The sequence below is a fragment of the Euwallacea fornicatus genome, chromosome 35 (assembly GCF_040115645.1).
Source record: "Euwallacea fornicatus isolate EFF26 chromosome 35, ASM4011564v1, whole genome shotgun sequence".
Classification (NCBI taxonomy): Eukaryota; Metazoa; Arthropoda; class Insecta; order Coleoptera; family Curculionidae; genus Euwallacea; species Euwallacea fornicatus.
Window position 1 is genome coordinate 432,246 of NC_089575.1, and position 14,487 is coordinate 446,732.

The 14,487-nt window shown below is 35.6% G+C and overlaps 1 protein-coding gene and 1 long non-coding RNA gene across 2 annotated transcripts; both read right to left on the bottom strand.

Annotated features, from left to right (window-relative positions):
- Positions 1-7,772: 7,772 nt before the first annotated feature.
- On the bottom strand, positions 7,773-8,559 carry LOC136348890 (uncharacterized). Its single transcript, XR_010733746.1, has 2 exons — positions 8,414-8,559; positions 7,773-8,361 (listed from the first exon to the last, which is right to left on the bottom strand). It is a non-coding gene; the product is annotated as an uncharacterized lncRNA (long non-coding RNA).
- A 1,229-nt stretch (positions 8,560-9,788) lies between these two features.
- LOC136348878 (pre-mRNA-splicing factor CWC22 homolog) lies at positions 9,789-13,478 on the bottom strand. The gene is made up of 6 exons (XM_066300053.1): positions 12,241-13,478; positions 11,800-12,021; positions 11,419-11,748; positions 11,023-11,356; positions 10,685-10,908; positions 9,789-10,367 (listed from the first exon to the last, which is right to left on the bottom strand). The coding sequence occupies exons 1-6, from the start codon at positions 13,190-13,192 to the stop codon at positions 9,919-9,921; spliced, it is 2,511 nt and encodes an 836-aa protein (XP_066156150.1). The 5' UTR covers positions 13,193-13,478; the 3' UTR covers positions 9,789-9,918.
- Positions 13,479-14,487: the final 1,009 nt, after the last annotated feature.

Genomic DNA, 14,487 nt, shown 5'->3' on the forward strand with positions numbered 1-14,487 from the left:
AAAGCCGGTGCCTTATCAGCCCTTCCAGATGTTAATCAGTGTTATTCATCAAGCATGTCGGGCGTTAAGCCGTCGGCGAATTTCTGTTCTTTTTAGGCTATTCTAACAGCATTAGCCTTGCTATTTTCTATATATCAGAAAATTATGTAAGTAATAGTCAATAATTATTTTCAAACACGTTCCCAGGATTTCTCCCATTTTTGTTTACTTATTTTGATTTGGTCCTTTGGGCCCTATTTGACTGGTTAATGGAGTTCCTCGATATGGCAGGTATGTCCTTCCCTCGATACCCGTAGTGTGGCAAGTTTCCTCCGAGTTTGAACGCATTTTTTACCTTTTGTAGCTATGATACTTTTCCACCAGTATACGATGTTCTTTCTATAATTTAAATATAACGCAAATCGCACTCATGTTCCCGATCCCTTTGGACTTTATATTTTTTCCCGTGCTCATTCTTACATGTTGCTTGTCAGGTTCCCTCACTGATTTCAGTTGTATGCGGCATCTTGTAATAGTGCGCCAGACCTTAGCTTCTATACCAATAAACTTAACAATTTTTTTCTGCAGGATTACACAACACATTGGTAGATTCTCAGAAATTATTTTCTTACGTACAGGTTAATTCCAAAAAATGTGACTAAAATCTTACCTTTAAAATTTACCATTTTCGAGTTATTCGGAAAAATTTGACAAATTCGATGCCGCTGTGAATTTCGAAATTCGTTTTCTGGGGCTTAAAAAGGATATGATAAGCTACGTTTTAACGTGTTTTAATTTAAAAAAAAACCTTTCAGAAACTCCGAAATAGTCTCCCAAAGTTGTATAACTTTATATCTCAATAGCTTGCTTTTTCCAGACCGAATGCCCTAATTTTCTCGACGAGATCATATTTAGAATTCAAAAATCTTCAACTTTTATTAACATTACTCTACTTCTAAACGTAGCCATTTCTGAATTTCTTAAAATTGCGCCTTTTTGGCATCTAAAAATTTTGATAATCATGAAAAATGACAACAGTTTTTATGTAAAATTAATTATTATTTTTTAATTTGAAAAGTTGATAGAATCAGGTAAAGATGTTGTTGCTCTGTGCAGAAATAAATATTCTCATATTTTTTTATTATTTGCACACGTTTCATGCTGGTGTCATTTTGACATTTTTCATGACTATCAAAATATTGTGAAGTCAAAAAGGGGCAATTTTCAGAAACTCAGAAACGGCTGGGTTTAGGGATAGGGAAATTCTGATAAAAGTTTTAGATTTTTGAATTCTGAATACGATCGTGTCGAGAAAACTGGGGCGTCCCGTTTGAAATAAGTGAGTTATTATAGTTTGAAATAATGCAACTTCGGGGGTTATGGAAATTAAAAAAAAAATTAAAACACATCAAAACGTAGCTTATTAGGTCCTCCTTGAGCCCCAGGAGACTGATTCAGAAATTTATAAAGGTCAGAGGAGAATATCGATTTCCGTGGAACCTTACAGTTGTCAAATTTTGTCCAAATAACATGGAAACGGGGAATTTTCAAAATAGGACACTTTACATAAACAGACCTTAAAATTTAACGAAAAAGCTAAAGATTTCAAAAAAGATTGAAAATAACGAAGTTGTATATCGTCACACTTTTTGGGGCCACCCTGTACATAAGAAAATAATTTCTAGAAAGGCACCATTATGTGCTGTATAGTCCTACAGAAGAAAGAAATTGTTAACTTTACTGGTATAGAAGCTAAGGAAGTCTGACGCCCTGTGCAGGGCCCTGTATGTCTTTTGCAGGTTATTTTCATGGTGTCGACCTTAACCACCAGTTCCTCAGTATTGGTATTCCTCTTTAAAATTTTCAATACGTCTGCGTAGTTGCAGCACTCATCCTGAAATTTAATAATTAACATTTTCGCTCTATTCTTTCTTACCGTTATTTTCTCACTAGTTTCTTTAGCCATCGGTTGTGTTAGTCGTAGATCCTTCTATCTCTAGTTACTCTTGGTTTACGATTACCGTTATTTGGCGCATTCCTGTATTTTTGAAAATACCTCATACGTCCTTTTCGTTAATGGTATCCGTCTTTAAAAAAAAAAAAGAACTCGCATACCCTCTTCAGCTTTCTTGAGGTATCCGCCGAGGTTGCCGTCATTAGAAGGTTCATCTTATCCTCATGGAAAGCTATGTGCATCTAGTAAAATCATTCTCTTGGATACCGTTAGTACTCAAGACCTCATTTTGTGTCCGCAACAATCACAGTGTTTCAAGACACGGCCTTTCTCACTTACGGTCTTGACGTAGTGTTTACTTGGCTTGTAGAAACTTATAACTTCCTGCAATTCTTCCGTGTTAAAATCCGTGAAGGGTTTCCTGTTAATGTTCTTCAGTATTTTCCTCTGATATTTCCCGATTTTCAGTTTGTATCGCTATTGTCCTTTGCTTAGTACTAAGAACAAATTTTCCAATCGTACTATCCTCGTTTTTTACCTCAGAAACTTTGGTGTCTGATTTACCATCCGTGACTTTAGCCTGCTAAAGGTAAGATACTTCGTACACATTCAAAGTTTCTGACGCGTGTTAGTTTCCACTTTTGATGAAAAACCGACCCTTACATAATTTTCACACCACCATGAGCGTTACATTTCACTTTATCCATTGATGACAAATTCACACTTTCCCGACTTGCAATCGGAGTCCTACAGAGCCAATATTTGACCGTGCCCCGTGGGGGCTGTTTGTAAGTGAGAAAGACTATAGGTCTGCATATCCTGGATTGAGGCCTAGACAGTGATGGTTATATTTAACCTGTGGAAAAGCTTCCAATCCGTCATTGTGTGTGGAGGTGCGGGGTTAGAACTTAAAGCAATTTTCTGGAAATTTTCGAGGAAATGTGATAGATAGTCGATACAGAAAATTCTGAACATTTTTATACTGTCGAACGCATTACGGTATCTTTAAATGGAAAGCACAATGTGGCATCAGTAGGATTTCTGAGATTTTGTACTTATCTCCTTGTAAATTTTCAGTTATCACCTCTTCAATGTGTTCAGTATCATAAAATTTTAAGATCAATGTATGACAAGTCTGCAGGCTTTAACACTTCGTATCTTGACAATATTTTCGAATTTTTATTATGGAAAATTAGCTGGTGATGTTTTCTTAAATGAATTTTATTTATGAAACGTATTGAAATATGCGTAGAATGTACAGGGTCATCCAAATATTTAATGCTAAGCCAAATATCTGTGTTACGCATTTTAACTAACTAGCTCGAAACATGTCAAATAATAGATCGACGATGGTTCTCATTAGCTTTCGAGTTCTTGTGCTGTTGTTAGATTTGAAATCGACTAACAAATTCAGTAATTTGGGCTGTGGAGTGCACTTGTTTTGTTGTATTGATACGTATATAGGTATGTGTCTTCTTATACTTGGAGCTGCAAATATTGAAATGATTTAGTGTTATGGATTTATGCCAAAATTCTGTAATAATTTACATTATACAGTCAGGCACGAAAATATTTATACACCATCTAAAATGTTAGTATAAATAAACATTTAAGGTTGTAAATTAAAATTGACATATAAACATGTGAGAGAGTCCTAATTATCTCCTTTATTGTAATTTAAATATTAAATATTAATTCAGATTTCGGCTATAAAAATAACATACCACTTCTGGAGTGTCACAAAAATATCCGTGCATTACAACGTTTTAATATTTATTATGTATATTATTAAGTTGAATTTTTCGTGGGATCCCTTTTTACTGAGACAACTTCTCTAAGTCATCAATAAACCTTTTTCATAATACCTACATACGTCCAGAATGACGGAATCATTCATTACCGAATCGTCAGGTTTCGCACTCTGAGCCATTTCTATTGTATCTGCCACCTTCAGTATGTTACCAATTAGGGTGAAACAGGTCACCCTTAAGGCTCTGCACCTACTAAAGACGTCTTCATGTTCGACAATGGATGAAGGAAACCACTTTGCAAGAGCAAGCAAATTGCCGGACATAAATGACAAAATTAATAAATTTCTTAACTAAACCTTGAACACACGTTTACGATATTCATTAGAAAATAGAACTTTTATTTGAATAATGTACGTTGCTCTGGATGAGTTTGATCAATACTTCGTGAATCAAATGTGCCGGAATGGCATAACAGATTCCAAGAAGAATATCCGCGGATTAATAGGAAGAACAATTTAACGTTATCTGCCCCTCTCGATGTCATTTTTACTTATACAGGGGGTCACTTTGAAAACTTTCCATCCCTGTTATCGTGAAACGGAAAAGATTTTGTGTTAATCGTTGTGTAACACGTCGAATTTCTTATCAAGAGGAAACAATTTTTGTGTAGAATTCAGTGTGTCTTTTTCAACCCTCTAGCTTCAGAGCCCCCTCTTAAACATCTTAAGTGGTAAAGTTGGCTAAGTAATACATGATTTTAAAGAGCTTTTTCATTCTCTACATTTTGGTACCTCATTTCGTACATTTGACTGTTGCGTTATCAAGTTATACGTGTTTGATCAATCTAAATTCATTTTTTCTATTAGTGCTTTGATAACGTTGAAACTGAGACTTTTTTTAATTGAAACATGTCTTACGATTAGAAAATTGTTGTAATAAACTCGTACATGGCCGTTTTGAACTACAAAACAAATAATTTCTCTTATTATTGGCCTTTCAGAGAAAAAAACACGGTCAAAATTGCCATTCCTATTTTTGACACTTTTAGTTTATTAAATGTTCGAAATGTTCTACATTATTTTCCAAACAATAATAAAGCCCATTTTGAAATTTTTCTCTGAAATTTTCAAATACCGCTTCCGGAATAGCCCTGCTTGCCTTACGTAGAAAAAAACCGATATTGTATGCCCCCATAAAAATAATCTAACGGCGTTAAGTCAGGTGATCTTGCAGGCCGTTCTGTCGGTCCCCCGATAGGAATCCGTTTGTCGGAAAATCGGTCAACCAACAATTCTCGCACTTGGCGAAAACAATGCTGCAAAGCTCCGTTTTGCCGAAAATGTATTTTGCCTTCTTGCAAAATATTTCACCAACTTGATCTGTCAAATAAATTGTTACTAAAGGGTCGATTACGTTTTCGAGTAAGTTTAAGTACGCGTCTCCAATTAAGTTTTCCTCAATAAACGAAGGTGCCATAACGTCATTTCCGAGAATACCAGCGCAAACTTTAATACTTTTTTAGACCACTGGGTATAAAAACGTGAAAATTTTAATCACTTCAGTATCGGCAGTTCTGTTTATTGACCGGATCATTAAGAAAATCTGAATCCGAACTGAAGCAAATGTTTATTGAAGAAAATTGATTATTATCAATTAAACCGGTCGTGTTTTCGCAAAACTTCATTTTTCCATCAAAATCGTCGTCAGAAAGTTCCTGTAAAATGTACATTTTGTAGCAATGAAATTTGTTTAATTTCAGCGCATTTCCTACAGATTCATGTAACATTCCAGTTTGACTTGCGGCCGTATACAGTAAATTGCTGAGCTTCGCAAAGAAGGTTCCCAAAACCTCTATTTGAGCAGTTTCATTCCAAACGCTCTGAAAAGCTCTTTTTTGGTTTGCAATAGAGCCCGTTTCAGTAATTTTTTTTTATTAAGTTTAAAACGTATCTTTGACTCACATTTGAGTTGGTGTTTCTACCATTAAAAACTTCCGCTGTTCTTGCACATCTTCGCTCCTCGTGAGCAAAAGTAATTTCAGTTCTTTGCTGAATTTCGCGTACTATTTTTAACATTACTCACAATACATTTTAATTGATTTAAATATTTAAAACATCGACCGGTGCCAGAGATGAATACAGTAGAACTTCTTTAATCCGAGCTAATGATTACACGTGGCTATCCGAATTGTCGAGACGACTGTATCTACCTAATTATTTGCGAACTTCAATTTACCTACAATGAAAAACATCAATAAATATTCAACAAACCGGCTTTATTTCGAAAACAAAATTAAAAAAAAAAACAAATTGTCTAAAAAAAGTTAACAAATTTTCAAATAAAGGTGTAAAAAATTGTTTAATTGTGCTTCGTTTAATGCTTGCTTTTTCTGTCTTTTTAGCTCGTTTCTTCATCTCGCATAATAATATAATGTGATTTTCAGATTCATGATTTTCCTGAGCCCATTTTAAACACGTTTCGAAACATTTAACTACGTCTACGTGTTTTACACTCTGTAACATCTCTTCCGTAGCGTCCACTTCTTCATCTGAAGTTTGAGAATTTTCAGACTCACAATGTCTCAGAATTTCCATATCGTTATAATCACATGATTCTTCTTGTCCAGCAGCCCATTCAACAACTTCTTGCCTTGTTACATCTTCAGATACAATTTGATTTAGGAGAACATTAACTTTTTCGATTTCACTATCTATGCTTCCTGACTCCATTTTGTTCTTCCATTGAGCTAGTGGAAGATTATCATCTTCATCCCAGTCACCGTTCACTCGACCTGAAAGTTTGGTCCACGAATTTTTAATAAGTTCTGGGCTTATGTTTTCCCATACTTTACTCAATTCAAACATGCCATCCTCAAGATTTTTTTTTTTTAGTTCTGTAGCTATGTCGGTATTCTCACAAGCAACAATACGTTTTAACAAAGCCTCCTGTAGTGCAACTTGATCACTTGAATCACAGTTTGATCCATTGGTTGCACTAAAGGTGTTGCGTTTGGAGGCAAAAAGCATAAAATAATTTTCTTATCATCTGAGCATATATCATCAGGGTGTCCCGGGACGTTGTCTACGACTAAAATTGCCTTAGAGTCTAAATTTAACTGTTGCATTTTGTGCATACTTCAGGAACAAAACATGTATAGAACCAGTTTTTAAAAATGTCCTTGGTAACCCAGGCTTTTTTCTGTCCTTAATATATCACTGGTAGCGATTCTCTTCCAAAGGCTCTTGGCTTCTGAGACTTTCCCAAAACTAATAACTTTAGTTTATGTGTTCCAGAAGCATTAGAGCATGGCATAAATGCAATTCGCTCCTTGCTCATTTTTCTGCCCGGAGCAGAGATCTCAGCTTGGGGAGCTAGCGTTTTTTGGGGAAGCAATTTCCAAAAAAGTCCACTTTCATCCGCGTTACAAATTTGATCAAAAGACAACTGCATTTCCTGAATTTTCTTTCGAAGCAAATTTCTAAAAGGTGCAACAGCAGGTTCATCACTTGATAATTTCTCTCCTATAATAGCGAGTTGTCTTATTCCGTATCTATTCTTAAATTTATCGAGCAGCTGATACTGGCTTTGAATTTACCTTCGTTGTAAAAGTGGCCATAAAAAAATTGTGCCTTTTCACGCAAAATATCCCCTGATATTGCCATAATGGCACAACTACAATAATTTTAAGAGTTTGTTATGGAATTAAAAATGTACATTAATCATTTGTAATCTCTTTACTTTTAGATCTTGCCTGCAGAAACGAAGTGTAAACTGCTTTGTGAACTTCGGGATAAGCACTTGCTTTCAACGTTTTTCGCTTATTCACTAAAGAACTCGACGATGAAGTGGCATAAGAGAGAATACTGTTTTTCTTTTTTTTTTTCATATCAAAAATTGTTGATCTTCCCACCTTGTATTTTTGCGATAAAAAAGTTGTTGTACAGCCTGAGTCTAAGTTCTTTATAATCTCATTTTTTTTCTTATAGAGACAATGTGGCGTGTTTTCTGTTGTAAAACATATTGAAAATTATAGAGTAAGAGTGAAGTCAGCCCGTGACGGCCAATAGTTTAAATAAAACTAAAAGGTAAACGGCACAGAATCTAAATTTAATAACTAAATTAGGGGATTCTCACATTTACATCTAGGAATCATTTGACTGTTCGGATTAAAGATATACTACGTGACAAAGAAAGGTAAACACCCATTAAAGATCATTTTTTGCATGTTGACTTATCTTAAAAAAAGAAAGAAATGATCAAAATTTCAAGTTTATCTGTTAATTTTTTTTTAATTTCCACGGGTCGTTCCTTAAAAAAATAAAATTTTATTTAAACATTTTTGTTCACATTTGTATCACAACTTTTGTGAAGTGTGTTGCAATCGGTCATAATTTTTACTCATTATGCCTAGAGTGGGTAGAATTGAACAGATCCGTCAGCTTAGTGACTTCAAGAGGGGTCGGATTGTTGGGTTGCGCGAAGCAGGTCTGTCGGTGAGAGAAGTGTCTAGAAGAACTAACAGATCCTTAGGAACCATGGTGCGGTGTTACCAGGCGTGGACTTAGGAAGGCCGTGGGCACAGAGCCAGAGGCACTGGGCGACTCAGAGGAACCACAGAGCGCGAAGATCGTCGATTGCGACTTTTGGCTCTTAGAGACCGATTTAGCAGCAGTCGAGCTATTGCAAATCAGTGGTTTGAAGAACATGGGAATAGGGTCGGTATGCGTACAGTATATCGCCGAATACGAAGTTTTGACCTTTTGTCCTATCGTCCGCATTGGGTGCTGCCTCTGACTCGCGAACATCGATCTAACCGTTTACAATGGTGTAGAGAGAGGATTCAGTGGGACCAAGAATGGACTCAGGTGAACTTTAGTGATGAATCTCGCTTCTGTCTGGGAATGAACGACGGTCGGGCAAGGGTGAGAAGGCGACGTGGTGAAAGGCGAGATCTACAATTTGACAGAGAGCGTCATGTCCACCGTACTGTAGGCGTTATGGTATGGGGTGCTATCGCATATGGTAGCGGGTCACCCCTAGTTTTCATTAGAGGCAACATGACTGCCCAATGCTATATCCAAGAAGTGTTGGAGTCATATGTGATTCCATAATTTCGAACTATCCCGAACACTATTTTCCAGCAAGACAATGCTAGACCTCATGTTGCTAGGCAAACAATAACGTTCGCGGATCAACATCAAATCAACCGTTTACTCTAGCCACCTCGATCGCCGGATCTGTCTCCTATTGAACATGCCTGGGACATGATTGATCGCAGACTGTTGAATTTCACAGACTTTAGCAGCCCTTACTCATGAAGTTCAGTTTGCCTGGAATGAGATACCTCAAGAAGACATTGACAATCTTATTAGATCCGAGCTCAGGCGTATCAATGAGTGTATAAGGAACCGTGGATGCTTAACACACTATTGGAAAAAAAAATGAAGTTCTTCCTCTGATCTTGCTGAAAATGTAATCTTTGAATAAGTATGTGGTACTGAACACGTACAAAAAAAAATTATCTTTAATGGATCAGTAACTTTCCATAAGCGCTTTGAGCTGATAAAAGGCTTGCATATGGTACTAAAAATTGGTACACTTTATCCTTATTATTTAACCCTACGCGTAAAACGCGCCGACACTAAGTGGCAGTGAACATCGCCTTATATTTATAAAGTTCAGTTCTTTGCAACTGTATGTTCCCTCAACTCTTTACTAAAAAATAACCGACTGCTTTTTTGAATTGTCTTACTATGATAATATCCAAATTCATATGATCTGGAAAGTTTTTAATTCATTCTATTATGACACCTATTTAGAAAATTTAATATTTAATGGTTTTATTAAAACTATTGGGTTTTTATGTCAGCATTAGTTTGATTTCTACTAAAATTCAAGAGCAGGAAGTAACTAAAGGAAATTAAAGGGTGGGTATTTAAAAAAAAATTATATATATAGAAATCTCTACGGATCTCTACAGTAATACTAGACTATAAAGAGTCTTCTAAATGTCAGTATTTTCTCCGCAATTAAATGAAACACGTTGTAAAATCCCTCTCTCTGACTTAGGAATGGGGGACTCTTTTAAATACGGAAAGTGGACCTAAACAATAATTTGTAATTTTAATAACACTTCACTCTATTAATTTATAATTATCTTGACCTATATTAAGTTTGTAATATCAAAATTAAAATTACATAAAACTTATTTGTAACCAAATTTCGTCAAATTGGCTATTTCCGCTTTTCTTTACTCCTTTGCCTTTTCCTTAATTTTTCCTCTTCACTTTTCGACAATCTGTCTTTAGATTTGGACCTCCGTGACCTCCCTTCTTTCACATTTGCCCTCTCCCTAGATCTAGGTCTATCAAAAGCTTTCCTTCTACCTTTCAATTGGCTAATATTATCCTCATGTCGGCTCTTAATCCACTCATAGTCTTTTCTCCTATCATCTCGAGATCCGCGATTCACTTCCCGATTTTCATCTGTAGAATCCCGTCGACGTCTATCATGACGTGATTCATTATTGTCCCTCTTAATGCGCTTTGTCCTCGTCTCTGCTGACTCTAGTTTTTCGCCTCTGGTTTGGCGTACACTGGTTCTTGACTTCTCATTTTGTTCTCTTTTCCGTCTTTGTTGTTGCTTCTTTTTTGAATCCTCGTCTTCAGAAGAATCACTTAAATCTGTTTAAAAGAATGATTAAATACATATTGCAAAAACTTCAATTTAGAGTAATATAATGATTATTAGTTTATATAAAAAACAAGTTCGATTTAATGCCATATTATAACAAGGGTGGGTACATGCCACACAGCGTTAGAAATACATTATACAATAACCTAAACTAACCTTACATCAACCAATTAAAGGAAAATGTTGAAAATCAACAAAGTGAAAAATTAATAAAAATTTCAATTATTTGGCAACGTCAAAACTAATTTTTTTTATGATTTCCAACTTTTTCACATTTTCGGCCTTTGTTACAATCGAACATACTAACCAGAACTGCTGTCTTCACTGGAACTAGAAGAACTTGAACTGGACGAGCTGGAACTACTCTCTTCTTTATTGAGAACAGGCAGAGTTTTGGGCAAATTTTTTAGATGTTCACGTAACTCATCCGTCAACCCACCCAGACCGATGGAGGTGAAAAAATTAATCGAGAACCGTGTGTTCTTGGGGCTATCCCTGGGAAATAGGCCAGCAAAATGTGCTTGGAGAGTTCTGAATTTGAATTAGGAAAAAATATAGAATAAGATATTATAAGTATACCTTTACTTAGTTTAAATTTAATACAAAAAGCAAACGGAGAACTCGTTTTGCTTAGATGCTACTTACGGATCCTTCAGCCTCTGATTCAGTTTCTCCAAGCCCATAAACTCAGCCAGCTCTTGAAACAGAATTTTAATAAATATTCTGCTAGAGCTGTTGGTGTCCTCTTCGTTCATTTTCATAGTGTCCAGAACTTCCCACCCGATAGCGTCTGTAAATAGTAAATGAGCAAAAAACTTGCTCACATTCCTCAGCCTATTGGCATCGAGACGGTGAGTGGTGGCGTATGTATCCTTAAAAATTTGCTGAAATGGTTCCACATATATGTTGTTAATTTGACAAAACCGTTGAGATAGAAGTCCGTAGAATTTCTCATATGTTCTCTGTTCAGCGCAGCAATCTGTAAAATTTAACAAGAAATAATAATAGGCATTTAATAAATAAAACAGATATATTTGTTACCAAGAAACATGTGGCATAACTCAATTTCTTGTCCAGGTTTAAGCTCCATCTTCAGCAATTTATGAGCGCATTCCTCAAAATCCAAACTTGACTGAATGGTGAGATATATGGTTCGTCTTAATGCAATTAAATTCGTTTCAGTATTGTCAATGATTGTCCCGCCTTCTTTTTGTCCTTCTTCACCTTCCTCTTCGCTGTCTTCCTCTTCCTCAGAACCTGACTCTGACCCTGACCCTGATTCGCCCTCACTATCAGTTTGTAAAATTTCATTACTTAAAATTTTGTATTTTCCTTCATTTAGTTCATAATCGTCGTCAAATTTGAAAACATCTAAAAAGGGTTTTTAAAGTTATAATTTCTTGAAATTACCTTTAAACTTACTAAGGATGTCTTCTGTTTCTGCTTGTTTTACATCATCCAACTTTATCAAATGAGTAAATTGATCATCCTCCTCAATTATATCTAGTTCGGCAATAATAGCAGCATGATCTTTAAATCCGTCTTTCCTTATTTGGTATATCACATCAATCATATATTGGATCCTCTTTTCCAGTTTCCCCTCATGTAAAATATTCCGCAACATTTCAAATATGGCATTAATACCTAAATCATAAAAATTTGGTAGTTAAGTATTATGACAAACATGAGTATCAAAATAACCTTAGGCTGGAACATTCCATTCATCAAGCTATTAAAAACCAGTTTTGTGACTTTATAGAGAAATTAAGTGGAAGTAATGGAAGTAGTAAGAAATTTGTTTATCTCTTTATTGAAGAGTGCTTCAAGCACAAAACCCAAATTAAAAAGAACATTATATCTTACCTCTGCTAGACACCTCAGACAATTTCTGTCCACATTCCTTTAAAAAGGCAATAGCAACTTCTATCGAATCGTCAGTGGGAGTTTCGATAAGCAACGTTAATATTTCCAATGCCAAAATCTCATGGGCTACATTCTGATTGACTAAATGAGCTACAAACGTGGAAGCTGAAATGCAGATCATCTTGTTGTTTTGCTTAAAGCCCCGTTTAAGCTGCAGCACTAATCGCTTAAGCAGCAATTCTCCTATATTTGGAAATTTACAATTAATCACTGCAACCAATGCTGCATAGACGTTGGTGAATGTAGGTGATGCTGCTTGAGCCTGGATGATCGATTTGCACAGCAAACCCCTGCCTCGAATAATATTTTCTTTCAACAACTCTCTGGCAATGATTCCAATGTTTGATATATTAACTTTATTAATGTATCCATGGATTGACTTTTTTAAGGCTTCCCAGGCAAGTCTTTGAAATGCGACCGATGTCTTCTCAGTTATTTCTGCCTGCATCATTCGCAGTTTGGCAGGAGGAATATAAGCGCCTCCAGTTCGGGATGTGATCATATCTGTAACTTTTCTTTCCCGAGGCTTAACAACCGCATCTTCCGCCTTCTTTTCTGGATCTCTGCCTTTGGAGAAATTTTCTCTATCGCCACCACGAGGCAAGTCATCATCATAGTATCGTCTTCCAATATATGAGTCATCCTTTCTAGGGTATTTGGTCCAGTAACGATCATCATTTTTCCTCTTACTCCTCTTGTCATCGTCATAATGATGGGATTTATTGGAGCTCCTGTGTTTGCTCTTTTTTTTATAGCTATCTTCACAGTCAGATGATGGAGAATGAGATCTGCTTTTATCATGCCTCCTCTTCCTATCAGATTTCCTTGTGTGATGAGTGGGGGTCCTTTTAGGGGAATGAATTTCTTTGCCTTCTGAATCCATACTAGACATATTTTGGTCAGAAGAAAAAAATAATATCTTCCTTTCAATGTATAAGGAATTGAGGCTCTTCCCTAATTTTACCTATGGCTTTTTTTACTATAGATAGCTGGTTAGAGTAGGGCACTATGGGTACTATAGGAAAATATAAGCATAAAACCTTTAATTATTATAAGTACTTATTATTTAAAACCCAATAATACTACAATGCAAATTTACTGAATTTCTAACTAGTTATTTTCAATATTATGAACAATAAGACACAACCACATTTGTGAATTTGTCACCACTCATCACTCACTTGTCATAAATGACATATCATTTTTATTTGTCATAGAGAATCTACACTATAATTGTTCCCTCGATACCTATGTTCCTCTCTCTCTCTCTCTCTCTTACTTGTAGAAATTACTTCTAACAAAGAAATGAAAAAGAAGTGTGGTTGTATGTTCTGGAAGCGATTCTAAAGCGAGCTGTCTGCGAACGTGCATATGTTAACATGCGTCAAAACCAGTTATAAACTATCAATAATCGTTATTTAACTTAAAACAGTTACAGTAACACAAAAAAGTCTCCGTACGGTTAGTTACCACACAAACTTATGGAGTTTTAGAGGCAACATAAATAGTTCATTAACAAAATATATAAAAATATATAACAAGGAACATTTCTTAGTCCATTAACAATGATAATCAAAAAATTAGTCAAAGAAATTCCAATTTTAGACGAACTTTTCATTATATTTGACATATTCTTGTACAAAAAAGTCTCCGTATGATTTAAAGATGTAACTACACGGTGGGTAAAAACCTCGAAGTCTTGCAGCCTGCAGCTATCCAGCTCATTCATATTTTTACTGTTGTAAATTACTATTCGTTGTATATATCGTAATAACAATGTGAACATTATTCATATTTAATAAATGTTATTTTGTTATGATAATTATATACGGAAAGGCGGACCAACGAATTTTACTGCTACTCGACAGCACCTCTACCCTTCTAACCTAAACTGCCTAATTTCTATTCTGCCCCTTCCTTCTCAGTTCTTGGGAGATACTTCAATCCAAAACGGGATTCCCCGAGAGTTAGTCATTTAACAGAGGGAGGACTAGTAACATAATTCTACAGCGTTTCAACCATGGCTGGTTCTGTCAGTTGACTTGGTATTATCTTATAATTACATCTTACTCTAATATCACAATTATAAAACTTATAACTTACTAAACTGCATCTTACAACCATGAAATATCCATGTAAACGAACCAAACGTGTGATCTCTGGGCTAGTCGGCGCTGATTGGTTGGT